The sequence below is a fragment of the Castor canadensis genome, chromosome 12 (assembly GCF_047511655.1).
Source record: "Castor canadensis chromosome 12, mCasCan1.hap1v2, whole genome shotgun sequence".
In the NCBI taxonomy this organism is placed as follows: Eukaryota; Metazoa; Chordata; class Mammalia; order Rodentia; family Castoridae; genus Castor; species Castor canadensis.
The window spans coordinates 23787585-23812201 of record NC_133397.1 but is presented as its reverse complement, the minus strand read 5'-3'; the positions used below and the strand labels follow the sequence as shown (position 1 = coordinate 23812201).

General features: G+C 38.3%; 1 protein-coding gene across 3 annotated transcripts in view; it reads right to left on the bottom strand.

Moving 5' to 3' along the window:
• Positions 1 to 24617, bottom strand: part of Babam2 (BRISC and BRCA1 A complex member 2) — a 372389-nt gene that overhangs the window by 166942 nt on the left and 180830 nt on the right. For all 3 annotated transcript variants that reach the window (XM_020154590.2, XM_074049402.1, XM_074049403.1), the window contains one exon: positions 6232 to 6341. In XM_020154590.2, the coding sequence (XP_020010179.1) occupies positions 6232 to 6341 (110 nt within the window). The remainder of the gene's footprint in view (positions 1 to 6231; positions 6342 to 24617) is intronic.

Genomic DNA, 24617 nt, shown 5'->3' with positions numbered 1-24617 from the left:
GTGATCTCCTCCTCCCTTCAATTCTCACAGTACTAAAAGTATTTTCTTGGGTATTTATACAGCTCAAGAAGCACTTACAAAATCAGTGCATCTGTATATGAAGACAGTCTAACATAATGCACTGTAACTGTCCAGTAACAGGAGAGCAGGGTGATGGAGAAAGTAGCTGCGAGAGCTAATCTGATTAAAGCATGATATGTACATGTCTGAATACCTATCAATCAACACCTAAAATATGAAGGACAGGATGTAAAACAGGTCCCATCTGGGTGTGGGTACCAGTGCAGGGGTGGGGGGGGAAGACGAAACACAAAGGGTGAATATGGTGGATGTACTTTGTATACATGTACAAAAATCGGACAATGCAACTTGTTGAAATGGTTCTAAAAACGGAGGAGGTCAACCTAATTACAATATATTGTAAGCAGATAGTTAATGTCACAACGTATTCCCCCTACACAACTATTATATGCAAATAAAAGGACGTAGAACTAATTGAGCATCCACTGTGGGTTGAGCACTATAACTTTCCCATTCTCCCCAGTGGAATAGATGTAACTGCAACTGAGATGGTGTCCCCTGTCCCTTTATAGAAGAAGAAACCAAGAAGTGAAGCTCAAAGGGTTTAGTAACCTCATCCAACATGGCTAGTTCCTAAGTGGAGGAACAGAGGGCTTCTTACATCAAGTCTCAGTCTCACTATGTGTTTTTTACTAAACCACAAGTTGCAACTTGCCATAATTGTTCTTATCCCCCTTATTGTAGTCGAAGCAAATCAGGGCAAAGGCCATAACACATCTGACTTGACAGCCTCCAAAGCACCTAGCAAAAAAAGGGCCTTGCACTTGGTCACTTCTCGCTGGGTCGTTGTTGCTGAGGAATGAACACACACACATCTGCAGGCACGCAAGCTTCACTAATAGTAGGCATTTATGGGCTGGGAAGTTCTGAGTACTTATTTCCAAGGCGGACTGTAACTTAACAACAGAAAGTTCTAAAAACAAAATCTGTACTTGTGAAAGATGCCACCTGGTCTGCCTCAGGGGCTGAAGCCGTCTTTATACACCGAGTGGGAACAGCACAGGGAGTGACGAAGCTGGTTTTCTTCAAACCACTCCCACAAAGTGACTGGAGCCAAGAGAAGGCCCACACCTTCAGAGAAGAGCACCGGGCAGTCTCTATGCCTATTTAACCTTTGGTTTCACCACGAGAACTGCCAACAGTCTGGGAACAAGGGGAAGGCAGGGCATGTGTAGGGCCAGCTCTAATGATGTAACCTCAAATTTACAACTTTTCTGCCAGGAAAAAGAAAGGCAACTGGTTTAGAAATGATTTTTCCCTTTCCTAATAGTCAACCAAAATCTATTTTGCATTACTACTAGTTTTTTTTTTTTTAATAACTCCACACGAACTTTTCATTTTCTTAATGAACAGAACTTCACGTCTAATTCAACTGACTTGTTTTGATTCCTTGGAAAAAAAATATATAGGGCTGAGATATGTTTATTTCATAAATGTTCCTTGTGCATAAAGAACAGGAAGTTCTTCTCAGAGGTGTTTACGCTTCAAGCCACATACATGTGTGGTGGGAAACAATGGGCTGTGCAGCTCTAAGGGGAGTCATTGGCAAAGGGCTGTCAGAGGCACCAGGCAACTATTACTGGACCCTGGGTAAACAGACAGACTTTAGAAGTGGGTCTGCATTTCAAATCAACATCAAATTATAACATGCTTGGGAGTTTCCTACCAATGTATCTGACAAATGTTCTCTTATGTTGAGATTATCTAATTCGGGAACATTTGTTATTCATATCTTTAAAAAAAGTTCAGGATGCAATCATTTGATCGCTTTTTCCACATGTGATGAAAGCAGTATCTTTCTTCATCCATTTCTGAGACTAGTTAATGTGAATTCTTGCTCCCTGCACAGACAAACGGGGACAGAGCAATAATGGCCATACTGCAATGGGGTTTCTTTCAGACTCAAATTCTCTTTCTTTTTTGCAGGGGCAGCACTTGCTGGGCAGGAGTTCTTAGCGCTTGAGCCACTCCCCAGCTTTCAAAGTCTCTTTCTCTCTGCCTGTGCACTAAGATGGGGAACACAAGCCTCCTCAGGACTACGCACATCTAACATGATCAGGCTGTTGGTGTTCCCAAGCCTGTGCTCAAGGTGTACCGAATACAGCTTAGGACTTCCTGGAAAGAACCACAGCAGAAGCAGAAAGGAGTACAAGCCTCAGCTAGGGCAACAGTTGGCCATCAGCACTGGGAGGGTCAACATGGGAGGCTTGTCCTATGACTCCTGAAAGAATGCTCCATGTACGAGTCTATAATCAATGCTTGGATAGCTAAGAGTTGAGCAGATAGCATAAAACACAGGCTACAAATGACTGCTCAAGGGAGGGGGGATAAAGGAGAATGATGGAGGGGGTGAATTTAACTAAGATATATTGTAAACACTTTTCTAAATGTCACAATGTGTCCCCAGTACAGCAACAATACAATAATTAAAAACTGGTAAAAAAAATAATGAAATTCATTAAGATTGTAAAAAAAATTAAAAGGAGGGTAGTTAGGAGGGGGATAAGAGAGTAATAGAAGGGGTGAAATTCATCAAAGCACATCATATGCATATATAGAAATATCACAATGAAACCCCTTTGCACAATCAATGTAGGTCAATAATAATAATAATAATGACAAGGTTATGTCTAAAAAAACAAGAAAAACAAACAAGAGCGTAACACAACATCAAAGAGAGTACCAACCCCTCTTCACTCAGTTTTTGACACCTACCCTAGGCCGAGGGCCTTCTTGAAATGGCATTACCTTTCTGTTCTCCACTTTGAACTATTTTGAGAATTAGCCAAAGGTATTATCGCAGGTCCCCTACCCCCTTATCCAGGGGGGAGTATGTTTGAAGACCCTACGTAGATTCTTGAAACTACAGATAGTACCAAATCAAAAACACATACTATGATTTCTCCTATACAAACACACCTATGATAAAGTTTAATTTATAAATAAGGCACAGTATAAAGTTCACAACAAGCATAATAGAACAGGACAATTACTATTTCTTCAGTAGGAGGTGTAACAGCAAAACTAGCACAGATTTCTTTTTCCTTCTTCAGAATTTCATGAATCGAAGATTCATTTTTACAGATCTTAACAACCTCCCCATACAACCTTTTCTTATTAAGTTGACAACTTTCACCTTTTTACTTAAAGGAAGTACTTTACAGTTTCTTTGATGTATCCAAATTGTCAGGATCACTACTCTTGCAATTTGGGGCAATCCTTAAGTAAAACAAGCATTACTGAACACAAGCACTGATACCATGATAACCAACCTGATAACCAAGACAGCTACCAAATCACTTGCAGGCGGGCCGCATATACAACATGGAAATGCTGGACAAAGGGATGATTCATGTCCTGCAGGATTGCATAAGCTTTTATCATGCTACTCAGAATGATGTGCAATTTAAAATTTATGAGTTATTTATTTCTGGAATATTCCATTTAATATTTTCAGACCACAGTTGACCGCAGGTAACTGAAACCCCAGAAAGCAAAACCCCAGATGAGAGACTGCTGCAACAATTCTAGCAAATATATAAGCCCTTACAAAGTCATATCCCAAGTTCACTGCTTTCCATTTTAACTGTTCTCTAACACATCAATACAATCATTTCTACTTAATAATAGAAGGATTTTTGGCTGTTTACTTCGGTATTACGAATATGGTTAAGCCAAGTGAATTTCTATCAACCCAGAAAAATTTAAGACCTTTCAGTAGAGCACTTTGCAATTTTTTGGTGAGAATGTTACTGACCTGTAAGACTGCCAATCAGGCGACTGCTGCTGTGCAATGCATTTGTGCAGGGCTTTGAAGGAATGGTAAGACCTGTTCTTTAACACCAAGCAGCTAGCAGTTTAGTGAAGGAATAAGAAAACACACATCGCCAACTAAAGCTACATAGGCAGATTATGAGAATAATACAAATTCAGTGTTACAAAGAGCTCCCAAGAAGGCTGGGCTGATTGGGCATTTTAAAAAGTCCTTTGAAAATGGATAGGGCTGGCAGAGTAGCTCAAGTGACAGAGTGCCTTCCCAGCAAGTGTGAGTCCCTGAGTTCAAATCCCAAAACCACCAAAAAGGAAAATGTATTTTTCACCTGGAAGAGGGAGTTAGAGAAAGGCACTGTGAATGGGAGGAAGGGCTTTAGCAAAGGTACAAGCGGTGAGAGAGTAGAGGCAGAGTGAGAAAGCTTTAACTGAGTCTGGCTAAGGGATGGTCTGAGGGAAGTAATAGAAAAATGAAGTAGAAAGACACACTGTAGCCAATTCTTAACATAAAGAGGGAGGGAAAGTTGAAAGTTAGATTTTAGAATTAAGAAAAGTGACTCTTTACTATACCTTTCCTTATTAACTTTTCTCATTCTATCTTAGATTTTTAGAATATTTGTTTAGGAAGTTTACTTGCAAACCAGGTACAGCAACTTCAAAGAAAAATAACCTGGCTGCTGGGAAAATGTTTTTCTGAGCTGGCAATTTCTTGCCTATGCCTTAGTATATTCATTTTCCTCACATCTTGGGACTATTTCTTTAACTCTCTCATCACCAAAATATTTAATTTAACTCATTAAGTACATACTGAGATCTAGTATTTGCTCACTTATTTACCCATCCTGTCCTTTTCTGCCCCAACCTGTCCCTGTTAACTGCTCACTCATTCCATCATTAATAATAACAATATTAATAGCTACTATTTGCTGAATGTCTGCTATGGTGCCAGGCAATGTAGTTAATACTTTATGAACTGTACTTAATATAATCCTCAAAACAACATGCTGAGATGGGTATTATTATCCCTTTTTTATGACCAAGGAAACAAGCTCAGAGATGTCAAACACTTTGCTGGCTGCTGAGCGGCAGAATCTGGGTTTGAAGCAGCTCTGCGTGACTCTGGACCCCTTGCCTCTTATCTCTTCACTGCACTGCCTCCAGCAACCCATGGCCTTTTACTAACATGGTGCAGTGTTTTCAATTAAAAAAGAAAGCGCTCATTGACTGCCTGCTACTGTAAAATTCTGTTCTAGATGCTGTGGGAGATACATAAACAGAGAGTGTCTGATGATTATTGTTCTTCACGATCTCATATTTGCATATAAGCAGCTGCATCATATCAGCTTATAAGATGGGGAGGGGGGCTCCACGATTCACAGCTTAGAGCAACTGAGGTCAGAGAGAGAGAAAATGGCTCAGTATAAGAATGTTGGATAGTGACCACATCTACTCACAGACAGAAATTAGCCAAGCCTGACTAAATGACTTACAGAGAATTTTAATAATGATTTCGGCAGAATCTGTAAAAACTCTCTGTTGATGAAAAATCTGTCCTGTCAGAGGTCCCCAGCCAAACCTGCTTATAATTCCTTTTCAGTGAACCCCAGCTTCTTTTGAAGTTCAATAAGCTACTACAGCATTTAGCTAACAATAAGCACATTGTGAAGCGAGTCCTTATAAAACTTATCACCAATGAGAAAAGCTACTTGGTTAGAATGACGTGACAGCAAACTGTTTCTACCGTGTAGTTGGATGTTACATAAAATCATTTACAGCTGGCTTTGTTTGTTTGTGTTTGCGGTACCGGGGTTAGAATTCAGAGCTTCGCACTTGCTGAGCAGGCACTCTACCACTTAAGCCAGGCTCCCAAACCCTCTGCAGCTATTTTAAACAAAGAAATAATTCAAACATCACCTTCTTAAAACTGTACACTTTTAATGTCACCTTTATTAACTTCTGAATAAGCTTTTGCTTAGTATTTTAAAGATACTAGTTATATTTTTACAAATAACTAATAGTTACAAGTATATAACAAGTCAGGTCAGATATGTTCAACAGTCTTCTTTAGGCTACAGCCATTGTTCATGAACCCCAGGGGACACCTGGAGGGATTCACAATCTGGAAATGTCTACCTATTTTTCCCTCAGGTATTTGTGTGCATAGGATCCATAGCACAAGCTGCACAAATAAGACTCACTGAAAGCTCACAGAGGCAAACACTATCTGCGTGTACACAGACAACAAAGCTCCTAAAATGACAAATTTTTAAGGAAACAAAGATTAAGAAAAAGAAATAATTCTAAGACCTCATGAGTAGCAAAAGAAAGAGTGAGAGGAAAAACTTCAGTCTGCGTAACATTAATGACACTGACACTTACTGCTCAATTCGAGGTGACAAGTACAATTTGGGGTACACCTGGGTGGCTTCAGTGTCCTCAAAACTGACAGAAAGGAGGGCTACATCTTCTCCAGGATCTTCATTTACATCCTTAGAAAAGAAATGAGAAACATAATGTCATGAATACCTCCTCTGCAAACGTGTTTTGTTTTGTCTTGTTTTCTGAGACAGGGCTTACTATGCAGCATCGGCTGAACTTGAACTCATGATCCTCCAGCCTCAGCTCCCAAGTGCTAGGATTATAGGTGTGCACCACCACACTCAGCTTTCTCTGAACATCTTTTTAGTGAAGGGCTCACACTCTACTGGCGTTGAAGCCACGGCTATGAGTTCTCCTTACTCCAACAGAGCAGCTCAACACATGTTTTGTCACATAGCTCACTACTCTGCAGAGTGATGGCTTTCCACTTCCTGACTACAGCCTGCCACGGTGAAGTACAAGCCCCCGCCTGTCTCACTCATTCATACATCCAGGTGGGGGGTGGAGAATACGATGGTAACAAAGAATGAGACAAAAACACAGCTAACAAATTGAAGTAAACATGTTGCTATAAACATGATTGTTATCCTACAACACTAACAAAATGCTAAAATATCCAGTCAAATCTTATTGCATCTGCCTTTATAGTATGTTGTGAATAATTTAAATAGCAAAACTTCTTAGGAACTCTATCACCATGAAGTATGTCACCATATAAGCAAATGGCAGGGGGGGTTAAATACATACCTCCTTCAGCAAAGTGATTATAGATGATTGACATGGGAGCTATAATAGACACGCATCTTTATTTTGAAGCTAACCACAATAAACTAAACTGATAAGAAAGCTAAACTTACTGTAATTAATAGTTATTAATTACAGCAAAGCAGCTGTAATTAATTATAGAATAGCAGCAATTGAAGATGAGAACCAACTCAAGGCAACACAGATGACGAACTGAGGAACTGTCTTGAATCAAAACTGGACGTGTATCTACGTGCTATGCTTCTGATCATCGCCAAGGACCTAATATCTGCCAGAGTTCTGCTAAATGAGAACAACTCTGATACCATGTTGATTTTAATTTGCACATACCAAATTTTAGCAACCCTTACTGACTTGATAGTAGCTCACAAGTCAAATAAAAAAAAAATAATAAACATGGGCTGGTGGGATGGCTCAAGTGATAGCCTGCCTAACAAATGTGAGGCCCTGGGTTCAAACCCCAGTACTGCCAAAAAAAGAAAAAAAAACTTAAACACTTAATAGAATTGTATATCTTTCACCTACAGGGATTGGTAAGAACTAATCTATATGTCTGGATTAGTTCATAGGTCCTCAGAGGAGTTCAGCACTTATCTCATACCAGAGGGATTCCAACCTAGACTTTAAGATTCACTGTCCACGAACACAGAGAACCTCAGACTCCCTGTCCTTTGTCTGTCTAAAACCCATCCATGCTTGTCCTGTATCCTGTATCCTATAAACCCTGAGAAAACACATTGGACAAACCCAGGGGCCATTGAGATTCCTTCTAATTGACAGCATTAATCCATGTGCCTATGGATAACTTACAATGATTTCCCTTTTCTGCTTCTTAACTTTCCATTTCGCTATTATTATAGTAAAGAACACAAATGTTTAAAGACAACCCCCAAAGAAAAGGAGTGGTCTTGGCTTATATAATCAACATTTATCATTTGACATCCTGCAAAAAGCACATGAAACACTGGTCTGAATATGACACGAGTTATTTCCAGGAGTTCATCTCATGAACTACTGTAATGTTTTATTCCTCTTGGTATGGCACGTGAGTTTTCCCTGAATTGATGTTTGATTTCTAATAGATACCTAAGTTTGATTTTGAGTGCTTAAGTAAACCCAAAGAGTTCCAAAAATACAAATCCACACAGTGCTGTTTCCAGTTTCTGCAACTCTAACAGGCTTGTACATGTGTTCCCTCCCATCTGGGAAATTAGAAAAGAAGCCCTTGTACCATGGTTCTTAGAAGCTAACATTACAGATGATTATTGTAACCACTAATGGCAGCATTTGGAAAACAGGGTATGGTTAAAACATAGTAAGAGACATTTTAAAATGTACAAGTATACATTTTCAGGGCTTGCTTTCTGCGCCATCTGAAACTGCCACAGGCTAAAATGGGGAAAAAGATGCCAAATCCGCTAAAGCTAAAGAATATTACCTTCTTCCTGTACAAAAGTATGGCAAACACTCACGTGTACATGGTGAGGCAGTAACAGCTATGCTGTTGAGCCGAGATGTAATGTGAATGTGGTTCAGTATTTGATATAAAAAAGGGATTCCCATGGTTTATAGGTGAGTTCCTTCAAGTCTGAAAGCTTTTCCTGTTCTTTTTTTTTTTTTGCATTCTCAGTGTCTGGAACAAACTACATACATAGTAAATCGGTTGGAAAAAAAAAACAATGAATGCAGGAATGATAGGAAGAATGAATAAATGAATGGAATTAACCACTGAACTTAATTTTCTAATTTGAGAAATATTTGGGCTAAATGATGGAATTAAATAGAAAATGCCAATTTTTCAATGTTTATCTCCTTAGTTCCTTAAACCTATGACTACTTGAGACTTTATTAAAGAAAACTCAAATGTGAACAATGGTACCAGCAAAGGATACATCTACTAATATCATGAGTCAATATTTTTGCTTAGCTCATAATGACTCACTTATACAACTATTCTCAATTGAGGCTCTTTGTAAGTATCAAAAAAGTATAGAAAAGAAACAATTAGCCTTGGAAATGAAAGTAAATACAAGTACAATTTATCATCAAGCTGCACTCCTTTGATATGTTAATTATTTAGAATAGCAACCATTAAAAAAAATCCCTCTATGTTGAGAACGTTAGTGTCAATATAGGTACAAATCACCAGTTAACTAATTGCTGAAAGACATTAGCTGAACCATAAATGTTATAAACCAGAGATCAAATAGGAAAACTAAAAAGGCCATTGCATTTCTTAATTCAAAAGGGCTACAACATATCTATAACCATTACTACCAAACCAGTCTGTGGGTATAAATGATTGTAACAAAGCTATTACATGGTACGTCAAAAATCTGGCTAGCACCATTTAAATTATATTTAAAATGGTCTTAAACTAGATTTGGGATTAACCAAGTCTAGGTTGACCAAACTAGGGCAAGATAAATAAGTAATTCATTATACAAAAGCTATGAGTTTTTGACAAGCTACATGCAAACTAAAAATTTCCAAACAGACTCTTATATTGAAATATATTAAGGGAGGTGTGTACTTTGGAGGTGCCAATATTAGATAATATAGTTTCATCACCATTAGAATTCTGTAATTTTAGAATATGCAAATCAAATTTTTCAAGTGGAAGAGAATGACTCTTTTGTAATGCTGCTATTCATTGAAGCATTTAATCAACAAGTAACATATATAGTATGTTACAAATGTAATGGGGAAAAAATTAAAACAGGGAAAGCAGATAAGGGAGGAAGAAAAGTTTAGGAAAGTTGGTCAAAAAGGGCCTTGCAGACAATCAGCAGTGGTCTTTCATTACTTAAGATAGAGATTTAGGATAAGAAGTCATCTAGACTCACTCTGTAATATGTCAACATAAGCATCCCTAATCAAAATTTGAATCTGGATTCTACTGGCATTAAGACATGACAAAGAATATGGTAGGAATGTCATTCAATCTCAGCAGAAGAAATCCAGAAAAATAATGTATAAAACAAAAATAAAAAGATAAGACCTTCAAGGCTGGGGAGATGGCTCAGTGATGGACCACTTGCCTAGCATGTGCAAGACCCCAAATTTAATTCATAGCACTGTAACAAAATGAATAACAACAAAATAAGAACTTGCTCTCATTCTGTCCCAGAATTTAGATCATTTCCTCTTCCTAAAAGTGCTAGGAAATGTACAAGTACCAGAGAAAGTAGAACAAATCCCAAAATAAGGGCGTAAAGTTGGGCCAAATACATGGAAAAGAGCAATAAATGGGTTTTCTGTGCCAGTTCTGCTGGTTGGTCTGACTCCCAGCCCTGAGCTTTCTTTCCATGCAGCAGGTGTTAAAAGCTTTGGGTTGAGAGTTCCAGAGACCCAGTTACAGCTTATCTCCACCATATACTGAATTCTTGATTAAAAATCCTTCATAAGGGATATGAAATGCTCCCTTATGAAGAGAGCATTTACCAGATTTACTTCTCATTTGGTTCCTCCAAATAGAAATGGGATTATTTCTTCTGCATAATCTAGACAAATTGGAGCACTCGCCATACATTTTACTAGATTTTGACTAACACTTTTGCACTTGTCATTTCTCTTGTTTAAAGCTGTTTTTCTCCTTTTCTTACTTGGTGTGGTTTAACTTTCTTTAATTCTGACTGCTTATAAATTCACTTACTCCATTAATATTCCTTTCAACTGCAATCCGACCTAAGTCTTCTATGGATAGTTTTCACCAAGTTGCTCCATGAACGCCTCATGCTATTTGAGCAGTATTATGTTTTATATTTCAAATGGATTGTTAATTTCTTGAAGGCAGAAATTACATCTTTCTTCTTATTATGGCCAATAATAACAGCTAACATTTATTCAGTGTTTACTCAATCGTCACTTTGTGCTTTAGATCTCAGGTAATCTTAATAACAACCTGATAAGGTAGAAACTATTATTCTCAACTGCAGATAAAGAAACTGGAGCTCAGAGAGATTAAATGATAAAGATGAGTTTTGAACCCATACATGTTGACTCAGAACCTGGACTTTTAACTATGATGTCATAACACCCAGCATGCCACTGGGCACATGAAAAGAGACTCAGTATCAATATTCAAAGAAAGGTACAAACGTCTGGAAATCTATGTGCAAGAGATGCAGAAAGTAGTTACTATAGATTTACTCATTCTCTATTTAGTGTCTAAATCCTGTTTACTACAAACATCATGAGCAACTGTTTCCTATTCCCTTGTTACCCAAAACAGACTACCTACTGGGACCAGGCATACAAACCAGATAGAAAAATACATGCTTTATGTATTTTTAGGAACTACAGAAGAAAAAGTTAAAATTCATACAGGTATAAAGACTAAAGGCTGTAATAAAATGCATTCATTTGATCTTTACATAGACTTAGTTAGGAAAGGAGGATGGCTTTTCTAAGGACACTGATGAGAACCATGGAGTTCTAAGGTCATAATATCAACCTTCCTTCAATAATGTATGGTTAGGCACATTCTATGATGAACTAACTCTACTCAGTGAAAATAAGAAGCTCTGATTGTCAGGTCAGGAAGGGATAACTGCAATGTTCTTGAAATAGCCAGCTCTTAGAGGGTGAGCTCAGGACACCAGGACAGAGCCTTTGCAACCTGCCAGTGTCTCCCAAAAGTGACAACTTGAGTTCATTACTACTAGAAGTCATGCTACACCATGGAGTTCGGTTTTTTTAAAAAAAAAAAACTATATCTTGCTTATTTTTAAAAACAAAGACTGATTCATGGCTTTCATTTGTGCAGGAATCTGCTTGTAAAGCGGTACTTTCCCTTGATATGTTGGTTATAGCTGCAGTTTATAAAGCTAAACCGAAACACATGTTGTACAAAGAAACTTCAGGGAGAAATATCCTGGCTCGTTTAAAATGATGATCAGGATTTTCTTGGTTAAATACTGTCTCATCAGTTACTATACCCAACAGACTGAGCCTTGAGAATCACCAACTCTCTTTGAATAGTCACAGCAGTACTCTAAAAGCTATGCAATGGACCCTTTTCTCCAGGATGCTGGAGAAACTGGATGAGGGAAGCCTGTGCTGCACCCATGGTCCTCATAGGCAGCAAACGACACTTCCTCACTTCTGCCAACTTCTCTACTCAAAAGTTTCTAGAGAAACAATGCATGACCCTAACAACTGTGCTCTTAATGAGTCTGATCAGAAGATCCTTCCAGGTTCATTTAAGGCATCAGTTTTTGCAACTGTTTTACAAAGTATATTGAACTATATATTGGGATATCTGAATTATAATTTTATGCAGGCTTACTGACATAAACCTCAGGCCAGACTTATCCTAGAATCCATCAAAATGTGAGAATAATTCTGAGTTTTTTATTAAGCACATATTTGACAGATAGGAATATCATATACCTCATTCTTAGTATGGCTCCATAACTTAAAGAGAAAGTAGAATTTTTTCTTCATATACCACTTTGCAAGGGGCAGAAAGACACATATTTAAAGTGGAAATTGATGCAATGGTCATCTGTGATACCGCCTTTCTGACCCCTTTCTTCTTTTGGGAACTCCTCCCTCTTCCAGACCCACTCCAGATCCCAATCCTAACAGCTTCTAACAGTGCTACTTGTTCTTAACCCCTGGGAATAGCTGGTAGAACCAGAGCAAGGCTGGCCCTTTCTTCAAGATTTGTGTAGGCCAGTTCCACTGCAGAAGCAGAAGAAACCATAAGCAGCCATATTTCCCAGACATAAAGAAGGCTGGGATGCAGTGGGAGAGAATAAAGCAAACTCACTGAGGGAAGCAGAGAAGAGAGAGGCCAAAGTCCTGGTAGCATTTAACCTTTGTTCCCATGGGTCCATCCAGCTGTGTCCCCTCTCTTGCTGTGGTTTGGCTATTCAATCTGCTCCTTGACTTAGAAAGCTAATAAATTGCCCCAGATGCCTATGCTGTTTTGAAGTGGTTTTCCTTCACTTATAACCAACATTTTCTCTTGTAAATTATTAAACTGACAAATACAGATGATACCATGGTAAACCAAAATTCACACAACTAAGCTCTAGAAAAGGCTTTTATCCCTGGGTCATTTGAATATTTATTATATGCTATGGCATGCTGGGCCATAATCAGAACTCAGAAGAAACTCTCAGGACAAAGAAAAGCTGCATGCTCCACACAGGTCACAAGACAGCCTTGCTGCAGCAATCTTCTGCAGCACCAGGCTGAGCTGTGCGTCTCTGGACTTGCTGCTTTCCATCTTGGTGGACTAGGAAAAGCACCACAGTTCATTGTGAGCCTCAGCACACCTTGTACTCCCTGTTCCTCCTCACCCAAGCAGCAAAAAAAAAAGATCTAAGCGTCCATGCTAAAGGCAGCCAAGTCCAAAGCAATATGCCATTTGAATACACAAAATGTTTTGCAAGTTCATCCTGCAACTTAAGAACTACCCAAATATGGTGAACTTTTAGCTATAGGAAAAAAAAAACTTGCAAAGACATTACATGTCTTTGTTTTTTCCATATGACATGCCAAATGTGGGCATCACGGGAAGCAACAGGCTCACACAGCTTTTGCAAATGTATGTAAAGTGCCAAGTACAGGACCAGGCATAAAGAAAGTGACAAATGTTAGTTCCGCTTCTCTTACTCCTTTCAGACTCTTGGTCTGCTATCCTTTCCATTACCAGGCCATTTTTCTCTCTATTAAAGCTAAACTTTGTCCTCTTCTCTTCAGGTTGCTGTGCATTCTGGGATTTAGAGATTCTTCCCAAGTGATTCTATGCATGAGGACAGAAAGGAAAGAACCCTAGAAGCAACCACCGACCCAGTAAGTCACCTGGCTCATGCTGTCTGGTTCCTGTGGCAACTGGACAACTAGTTATTTCCAAGTTATTTTAGGCACTGGCACCACACCCTTATTAACTAGAGACCAGCACATGCCACAGGTGTTAAAACAAAAAATGAAGCCTTTAGAGACTCTCCCCTTGAAGTGATCAGTCTTGATTCACATATTGACATAAGGTTCTTTGCATCCCTGAAGAGACAGAGGAGGCTGGGCACAGGGCTGAAGCTCTATCTCTCTGGAACTAGTTACAGGAAAAGGTCCTGTGTAGAAAATGAGTTGAAAAGCAGTGTAAAAACTGTGACTTTCTCTCAGTCTCAAAAGTCATTTCTACACTTGCCTGGCATTTGAGCTCATCCGAGCTATCTTTCTAAATCTCATTCTTCCATCACCGGAACTGCAGCATTTTTGCCATTTCTCTGCCATTTGATGTCAAATGCCTTCCACCAGTCCTGCACTCACAACACCAAGTCTCCAATCCAGAGACCACATCCTTTCTTGAGACTTCTTTTTTTCCTACCATCTTATGTAATGGTTTTCCTTTGAATTACTCTAGTCTTTAGTTATAATCTTTGCATGGTAAAATTTCATTCTGTATCTTAAAGTTATTTACATATGTGTTCTAGTCATTTACTTGTTTGGGCTCATTAAGTGCAATGAAGGTATTCCATTCATTTTTGCATTCCCAGTGGGTAGTCCAGCACCTACCACAAAACTAGGCACCCAGTAAATATCTGATGGACAAGTGTATGAATGACTACATATGATTGCCAGCAAATTACTGATCCAAAAATGGACTTTATAGGTAGACTTCTCTGCTAGAAACAGCAGAGATGTATGTAAATTATTAACTTGACCTTCTAATATAAACCAGTTGGTCTAAGTTTGGTTAGAATAATTCATTTCCCCCCAGGTTCAGATTATTCCCCTGAATAAGAAGAAAGCTCAGGCTTATACACCTAACTGAATGACCAAACCCTGTAGTATCAAAAGACAACAGCAATCTTTTTGCCATTTCTAATCATAATCTGATTTTCTAAAAATAAAGCTAATAAGCTGCTAAATAACACACTATGTGGTATCACTAAGTTAATGCTCATTTATGATTTACCAACCATGTGTAACTCACAATTAACACAGACCAAAAAAAAAAGAATTGCAAGAATCAGTTTTCCCCCTTCAAAGAAGTAGACATAAACACAAAAAAATGAGAAAAGGGATTTTTCATCCTTCTTCCCAAGAGCTCCTATAAATAGGACGACATAATTAATGGTCAAAAGCCCAATGAGGAAGGGTAAAGAACTCATCTGTTGTTTCTATGTCTTCAGAATGAATTCATCAGATTTTTTTTTTTTTTTGCATCAGACTTTCAAAAGAAAGGAAATAAAGAAAGCAGAAGATAAAAAATGTTAAAAGGTAAGGAAAGGGCTCTGGCTTTCTCTGTCTGCATGATGTTAAAATGCAAACTGTGAACATTTTCCAGTGAAAACTGTTCTACCTCTGCCATATTTAAAGCTAATTCAAACTGCCTAAAGACAGAACAGTAGCAGTCTGGAAATGAGTGTGTGACATAACATTTGTGAACAGTACAGGCAGAGAAGCTTAGGTGAATGGATGGAGTGACCTAGAGCCTTGCTACTCAGACTAACAGGCCAGCTGCACCTGGGGGAGATTTAACTAATTGGTAGGTGATTTATATGCACATTAAAGTTTGAGAAGCACTGGCTTACATGACTGGCAACTAAAGAAAAGAGAATGGATGCAAACTTCAGGAGAGAACCAAAAGGCAATGGACTGAGATATTCTATGATTTAACAGAAGGGGAATACAAATAAATGATGGTATTTCACTGTTATCTCAAAGTTTAGGATTTAACAGTAAGTACACAGGCAACAACAACAAAAAACCCAGACAAATCAGACTTCATGAACATGAAAAATGTTCATCAAAAGACAATATCTGTAGAGTAAAAAGGCAAACCACAGAATGGGAGAAAGTATTTCCAAATCATGTTCTTTATAAGGAGTTAATATTCAGAATATACAGAGAACTAAAACTCAACAAAAAAATAAGCAACTTCATTCAAAAATGGGCAGAGGATTGAGTTAACATTTCTTCAACAAAGAAATACAAATGGTCAAGAAACACATGAAAAGATGTTCAACAAAAACTAAAACTACAACAAGATATCACTTCACACTCATTAAGATAGCTACTATTTTTTTAAAAATACAAAATAGCAAATATTGTGAAGATGTTAAGACAATGGAACCCTTGTACACTGTTGGTGGGAGTGTATTAAAATAGTATAAGCCATATGGAAATAGTATAGTGGTTCCTCAAAAAAATAAAAAACAGAATTACCATATGACCCAGCAACAGCACTTCAGGGTATGTATATACATCCCAAAAGAACTGAAAACAAGATCTCAAAAATATGTGTGCACGGCCATGCTCATAGCAGTGTTATTGTAACAGCTAAACCATGGAAAGAACCCAGGGTTTTATCAGCAGATAAACAGACAAGCAAAACATGGTATAAACATATAATTGAATGCCATTTATCCTTATAAGGAAAGAAAATTCTGACACGTTACAACATGGGTGAGCCTTGTAGATATTATGCTAAGTAAAATAAGCCAATCACAAAAAGACAAAAACTATATGATTCCACTTATATGTAGTTCTTAGAATAGTCAATATTATAATGACAGAAAGTAAAATGGTGGCTTAGGCCAGGGCCTAAGCCAAGAGGCAAATGGGGGTTGTTTAATGGGCATGGAGTTTTAGTTTTACAAAATGGAAAGAGTTGTGGAGACAGATCATGGTGATGATTCCACAACATTACAGATGGACTTAATACCACTGAACTGAGCACTAAAAAATTACTAAGATGGAAAGATTTTTTTTTTCATTTTTCTTTTATTATTCATGTGTGCATACAAGGCTTGGTTCATTTCTCCCCCCTGCCCCCACCCCCTCCCTTACCACCCACTCCACCCCCTCCCGCTCCCCCACCTCAATACCCAGCAGAAACTATTTTGCCCTTATCTCTAATTTTGTTGTAGAGAGAGTATAAGCAATAATAGGAAGGAACAAGTGTTCCTGGTTGAGATAAGGATAGCTATACAGGGCATTGACTCACATTGATTTCCTGTGCGTGGGTGTTACCTTCTAGGTTAATTCTTTTTCATCTAACCTTTTCTCTAGTTCCTGGTCCCCTTTTCCTATTGGCCTCAGTTGCTTTAAGGTATCTGCTTTAGTTTCTCTGCATTAAGGGCAACAAATGCTAGCTAGTTTTTTAGGTGTCTTACCTATCCTCACCCCTCTCTTGTGTGCTCTCACTTTTATCATGTGCTCATAGTCCAATCCCCTTGTTGTGTTTGCCCTTGATCTAATGTCCACATATGAGGGAGAACATACGATTTTTGGTCTTTTGGGCCAGGCTAACCTCACTCAGAATGATGTTCTACAGTTCCATCCATTTACCAGCGAATGATAACATTTCGTTCTTCTTCATGGCTGCATAGAATTCCATTGTGTATAGATACCACATTTTCTTAATCCATTCGTCTGTGCTGGGGCATCTTGGCTGTTTCCATAACTTGGCTATTGTGAATAGTGCCGCAATAAACATGGATGTGCAGGTGCCTCTGGAGTAACAGTCTTTTGGGTATATCCCCAAGAGTGGTATTGCTGGATCAAATGGTAGATCGATGTCCAGCTTTTTAAGTAGCCTCCAAATTTTTTGATGGAAAGATTTTTAATGTGCATTGTGCCACAAAAAAATGAAGGAAAAAAGAATAAGTTTCCATAGCATATTTCAAAACCTCAGGTAAAATTGAGGAAGATCATGGCGGAAACTGAGGTACAATGAGGCACTTCTCACTCATTCTCATTGCTGGTCTCATCCTATGCTCCACAGGAGCCAGAAAAAGGGACCAGGTAGAACAAGGTGGCACTGACAAGTCACTAACCCATTTGGGTGAATGCTATCAGGGTAACTGTGCCATTGGTTCTGAAAAGGATACATCCAGAAAATGTTATGGGTAAAAAGGGCTTCAGAGATCTGAACTCCATGTTCTGAGGAGAACTAGGAATCCTATGTACCCCACAACTTCTCCTAAGAGCAGCTCAGGGGAAACCAAATGAGCAGGCTTCCAGGCCCTGCTGAAGCTCCCAGTTTAGGTAGTGTGGCTACTACACCCATCCTGGGAGAAAAATTTTGTTTCTAACAAGGTTTCCAGTATATTAGAAAAGAAAATCCACAGATTTACAGACACAGACACTGAGATAAGAGAAGTGATTTATCCTATGTGTAGAGCTAATTAGTCACAGGGCTGAAACCCAAACTCAAGACTGCAAGTTCCTGCCACAGTGCTTTTTTTTCACTATATCATTCTGCTACTTCCAAATTTGCTTCAAAAACTCGTCACGTACTAAATGAGGGCTGTGTGAATCAAAAAGGAAACACAAGATCCAAAAGAGGAAGAATAGATAAAAGTGTCTCTATCGTGATTTATGAAGAGTAGAAATATTCATATGAGCAAAAACACATTATATTAATAGCTCCATAAATGAAAAACTATAAATGTTGAACTTAGCATAACTCTTGAGTAGGTGTGTTTTCTAGAACTTTACTAATTATAGAAGTGCTGATGCTAGATTCAGAAGTGTAAAGTGAGTTAGACTTTATCATTGGCCTAACTTAGGGAAGAATATTTCTTTAATTTCTAAACTAATAGCAGATTTAAGATAGATCAATTGATGAACATTTGCAGTTTTGTGCTTCTGAAGAGAAACTGTGACATTTCACGATGCATAAGTGACGGTAAAAAGTATTCAAGCATTCTTTCAAGTTATAATTCTCCAGGGAAAGCTATTAATAGCTTAACATTTCTAATTCACACCAAAATGTGGATTCAACTCACTGATAAAAGTTCCTACTAAATAGATATTAAAGAATGTACTTATGAGGGCAGACTAAGTGGGCTCCTTCAGCTGGGTTTCTCACATCTACTATTTAATCAAATATTTGTAAGTATACAAGAAAACCTCTATAGCAATCCAAAGCAGGTTTCACAAACTATGTTTAAAACAAACAAACAAAATTATGTTAAAACAACAAAAGAAAACAAAAGACCTTCCAGCTCTGAATAAAGCATTCTGGACTTTCCCCCAGATAAACCATTACTTATGCAGCCTGGGAAACATAAGTCGCTGACCATAGATCTTCCGCCTTTAATTACTTCCATTCTCCTACTATACTGAGTGTGCCTTCAGGGCTGGCCTCAGATTCTGTATTAATGAATTCAGATAGGATTTACCTATTCATTCATTGAACAAACATGTATTAATGCCCCACTATATTTTGGGCAACACCTAGAAGGCACATAGGTAACCTAATCATTAGGTTAAAACTGTTACAATAAAGGTGTGTTATGAGAGAGAAATACCCCACGGCAGGACAATGCAAGGGTGCTAAAAAGAGGGCAAAACCATGTGTCGTATATGACTTTTTAGGCGGTAACAGTATTGCAAGGAATCCAGTGACCTAATGGAATGAAAAGTTTAAGGGAGTGGAGGGAAGAAAACACTTATGTGTACGAAGGCATATGGCACAAGGAAGGCACTATTTGGGAAGGCTGGATACTTGGGAGGAGTGCTAAAAGATGAAAGTGGACACGTTTAAGGGACAGATTATGCATTTTAGTCAAGGAGTTGGGCTTAAAGACAATGTGAAAAGGGATTGCAGAGTGGGTAATGACATGACTAGATCACTTACAGTATCTTAAGAGATCTGGAAGGCTGAACACTCAGTGGCGGGAGCCCTACGATAAGCCCAGTGGAAAAGATGTCTGCGGAGAAAAGCAACTTGGTGTGGTGTGTCAAGAGTTTAAGAAGAGGAGGAGGATGCCCACCTCAAGGGAGGGGGCAACTGCAACAGCGGGGGAGGGATGGATATAATGTGTAAGTGTAATCTATGCACATTGAGCATAATGAGAATCAGAATCTCCAGTTTCAGAGAAGATAGTTACAAATATGCATAGAGGGAAAGTCAGAATCAGCTCAGTGTGTTATCTGCATGGACATTCAATGTATACAGAACATATAGAAGAATGCTGAGCATCAAAATAATGACATTGGTAACTATAACCCTTAAATAAACTAGGAAATCCTGAGTTCATACTGGTATAAATAAATACATTCAAGACTGGAGATGCAGCTCAATGGGTAGAGTGCTTCTTTAGCATTTGCAAGGGCCTATGTTTGATCCCCAACACCGCTAAATAAATAAATCTGTAATTAAACAAATAGATAAATGCATTCAAAATTCGATGAAAAATGGGAACTTCATGTGATTTCAAAAGACCTTAACACAAAATATTTACAAATGGAAAAAGGAAACTGACTTTATAGTAGAAAGCCTCATAGACAATATGTTAGCCAGTTTTTGTTGCTGTGACAAATAGCTGAGAAAATCAACTCAGAAGGAGAAAGGTTTATTTTGGCTCATAGTTTCGGAGTTTTAATCTATGGTTACTTGGCTCTGCTGCTTTGAGCCAGTGTTCAGTTCATCATAACAGGAGTGTGAGGTGGAGGAGGACTGTTTACCTCATAGCAGCCGAGAAGTAGAGAGAGAGAGAGAGATTGAGAGAGAGAGACTAGACACTGCCTCCTGAAGATTCTACAACTTTCTAACAGCACTATTGGCTAGGGACCAAGCCTTTAGCACAAGAGCCTTTGAGGAAATTCAAGGTCCAAACTATGGCAGATACTACTTTAAACAAGTGATAAACATGAACATGTCCTCATTGATGAGGTAAGTGGATATATGGTATACCATTTAAGAGTTGGCAGGAGGAAAACACAAACTCACTTCTGTGATATTCTGCCACCAATGCATACATGGAATTCAGACATGATGGAACATCAGACAAACCCAAATTCAGAAAGTTTATTAAATAACTGGCCCACAATCTTCGAAAAATGTTACAAATGTCAAGGAAAAACTAAGTTTCTATTGTAGAATGAAGAGACACACAACTGCTACCAAGAAATCACTGGGATACTTGGTGAAATTTGAATGGAATCTTAGAATTGGATAATAGTAATATATCAATGTTAATTTCCAGATTTTAAGACTATATTATAATAATTTAGGAGAATGTTCTTGTAAGAGATATGTATCAAAGTATTTGGAGGTGTTGGCCATCATGTCAACAGCTTACTCTCAGTTTGTTTTAAAAAAAAAAAAGTATTTTTACTGTTTTTACATTGCTACTGTAACTCCAAAACAGTTTCAAAAAATTTTTTAATTTTATTATTCATATGTGCATACAAAATTTTTTTTTTTAATTTTTAAAAAAAGAATTGAAGGAACCTAAAAGGATACAGGGAAGCTGGAATTTTAAGAAAGAATCCCATGCCTGCAATCCCAGCACTAGGGAGGCTGAGGCAGAAGGATCACAAGTTCAAGGCCAGTCAGGACTACACAAGTGAGACTCTGTCTCAAGAAACCAACCAATGCATAAGTAAACAAACAAAAAAGACAGATACCCACTATATATGCTTTCAAGTTTCACAGAACAACTTTGCACTTAATTGGGTAAAAAAATATGGATAATTCTCAGGTCATAAAATGGGTTTAGTAATCCCCCAAATCTTGCTATTTTTCCCAAATCTGAAATCTCACCAAATTTGGTCACAGCAATCTACTTGGAGTCTCTGGTATTCTCCTGATACTGAAGTCAAGATATGATGTCCAAAATAGTCAAGCCTTGGTCAGCAGTATTTCTTATAGGCATTGCTTCCTAAGGCTTATTTCTGCCTGGGTGCTACCCATCATATCTTAATTTAATCACCAATGGCCCATTAAAACAGATATGGTCACCATCTCTACTATGCAGACTAAATACGTTTTCAAAGATACTAAGTAAAACGTCTAGAGTCTTCAACTAGTACACCGGGCACCAGGAAGTAAATTCAATCTTTGGGAACATAGCCTATGCTTTTTCCAGCTATCCAGAACCTTCCTAGGTATAAGGTAGCATGCTAGTCATTGTGTGAGAAAGATGAATGAGAGAAGTTTCCAGAGAGCCAACTGTTTCTGCCTTGTCTCTTCCCTCTTGCCATGACCCCACACTTAGGCTGTCATCAGTGGAGGAATCCATAGCTGGTATTTCTTCCACTGTCTATTCTGTCTCACTGAAGGGATGTCAGAGCAATGCTGAACATTCACAAATAAGGTAAAAATCTACTGTGTTAAATGGATTTATGGAGATTATGGTAACTAATCTGCTAAAATGGAAAGAACAAATAACACAGGAGGAAAATAGTGTAAAATAGAACCACCTCCAAGTAACTGGATGTTGGATAGGAAAAGCCAAAGCCAATCTGGGAAATATTAGGCAGTCTGGACAAGTGAACTTTTTTTTTTTGCTATTGGTATCTTTTTATTTGAGTAGTTTTGAACTGCTTATAATTTAAACTTACAATCTTTTTCAATACAATCAGGAAACATTTTTAGAATAAAGACCATTCCTTATCTCATGGTTTCTTTTAGAGCCAATTTCCCCACATGGTGCCCTTCCCTCCAGTGTAGAAAAATCTCAAACAAGGCTTTAAGAGAAATATAACACAGTTGAGCTCATTGACAAGTGAACTTCTGACTCCCAAACTTCTGATGTTTCACTTGGAAACATATCTTCTAAGAAGCTTGCAGAAATTAGAGTCAGACCCCTTGCTTTAAAAAAGAAAGAAATAAAAAAAAAAAAACTGAAGAAGCAATTCTTCATCTCTGTAAAGATTCTGACATTCTTCCCACTTCCATGATAGTGGGGAAAAAAGTTGATGTTAGACAGAAGCAGAGAAGAATGAGATGCCACTTCACTAAGTCAACAATAATTCACTCGAGCTCACAGCACAATATAGGGCACATTTAACACCCCTTCTGCAATTCTGATTTATCTATCAGGAACACTGACTGTAAAACCTTACTAGATTTTTGAGAAGTTCACATGTACTGAGTAAACTGTCCCTTAGAACAAATACTTTAAAATTAAAGATATATAAGTACCATATAATTACTTTTGAAGTGCTGTGGAAAAGGAAAAGGGACCGGCCCCTCCCCCAATAAAATGAAACAAAACAAAAAACTGTAGACTGTAAATAGATCACTAGAAACAAGACAGCAACATGATATTCAAAGTAATATAGATTGCTGAAATTAACATAATTTAAGTATGATTTTAAAGCAAGAACTTAAGAGGAAAACACAGCACAGTCATGTTTCTTGTTGTTAGGACTAGGTCAGGGAGGGCAGTGGCTTTGGTTTACCTCCAATGGTCTCTCTTGAAAACACCAACTGACTTAGTCTATTCCTGGAATTGCTCTGACCTCCCTCATATTTCATCCTTGTTCACACTGTAATGCACCAGGAACAGTGGTAATATGTGAAACAAGTTCAAAGATCCCAAAGTGGAAGACACTATTTTCCTGCATCCTACCTACTGTAACTGAAAACTGGGAATTTACTGGAATTGAGGATTTGTTATGAGTCAGATGGCTGATGGCCTTTCCAACCAAAACATCTGCTCCACAAAGGCACGACTGCTACAATCCATTTCCTCTTGGATCTGGAGAATGACCAAATTACTTAGCCCTTTCCTTAAAGACACAGACACTTGAAATGAGAAATGGAATAATAGTGGATCTCTACATAACCTTCCAACTTCTACTACTTCCCCAATGGTATTAAAAACACAATAAGATAACAGAGTTAATATAATTTTGGGGCAGTAAAACACTGAATCAGTTCAGTGCAATAACCAAGGGTTTTTATTGATCATTCGAATTTATAGCAGGACAGCTGAAACCAATTCTTTCTTCATATTTAAGGAAAGGAGGAACATTATTACCAAGACACAATAGAAAATGATTTCATTATTCATCCATTCATTCAACGAATACTTACTGGGCATTTCTATGCGTCAGGTACTGTTCCAGGAACAAGTGGGTAACAAACTAGACAACTCCCCTGGGGGCTTTCCTTTCAACAGGGGATCACAAACAATAAACAAGTCAGCCAACTCATAAACAGTCTTCAAAATACTACAGAGGCTGATGTCTTATTTCAAATGATCTATTTGCAACAATTGGCACCAAGATTCTTTTTCCAGCAACTTAACAGTACTGAGACAGGTTTTAGAGACCATACCCTAACTTAGTGGTTCAAGTTCTGGTGCTTGTTAGGAAAAAAGAAATCCTTGGATCCTACCCCTAGGGATAGTAACTCAGTAAATGTGGTTTGGCCAAAGACATCTGGACTTATTTTTAACTTACCTGGAGACTGAATTGTCCAGCCAGATTTGGGGTCTACTGTCTAGAACTCTGACCTCCAAACATTTCAAGTCTTATCTATTGGTAAAAATGCCTGCGTGTCACCTCACTGTGTTTCTGTATATTTACTTACAAACTACTTACATGAATCACTGAACTAGAACTTTACGAGCAGCACAAACTGTGCTCTTATGAGGATGAGATAAGAAGAAATACTTTCCCCACAACTGGGTGGTTTGCCTGCACTTACTACCTGGGGCATGCCGGGAAGTCTGCAGGTTCCTCAGTCAGACCAGGCAGCAGGATGAGTACAGCCTGGAAAGAGAGACTGCGTCAGCCTTCACTCTGCCTCACAAACTTACCCATGTCACCTCCAGCAGAGCTGGACAGAAGAGTATTAGATTGGTAACTGTCTCATTGACAGGAAACTGGGAGACCATGCTTCACTCTACCTCCCA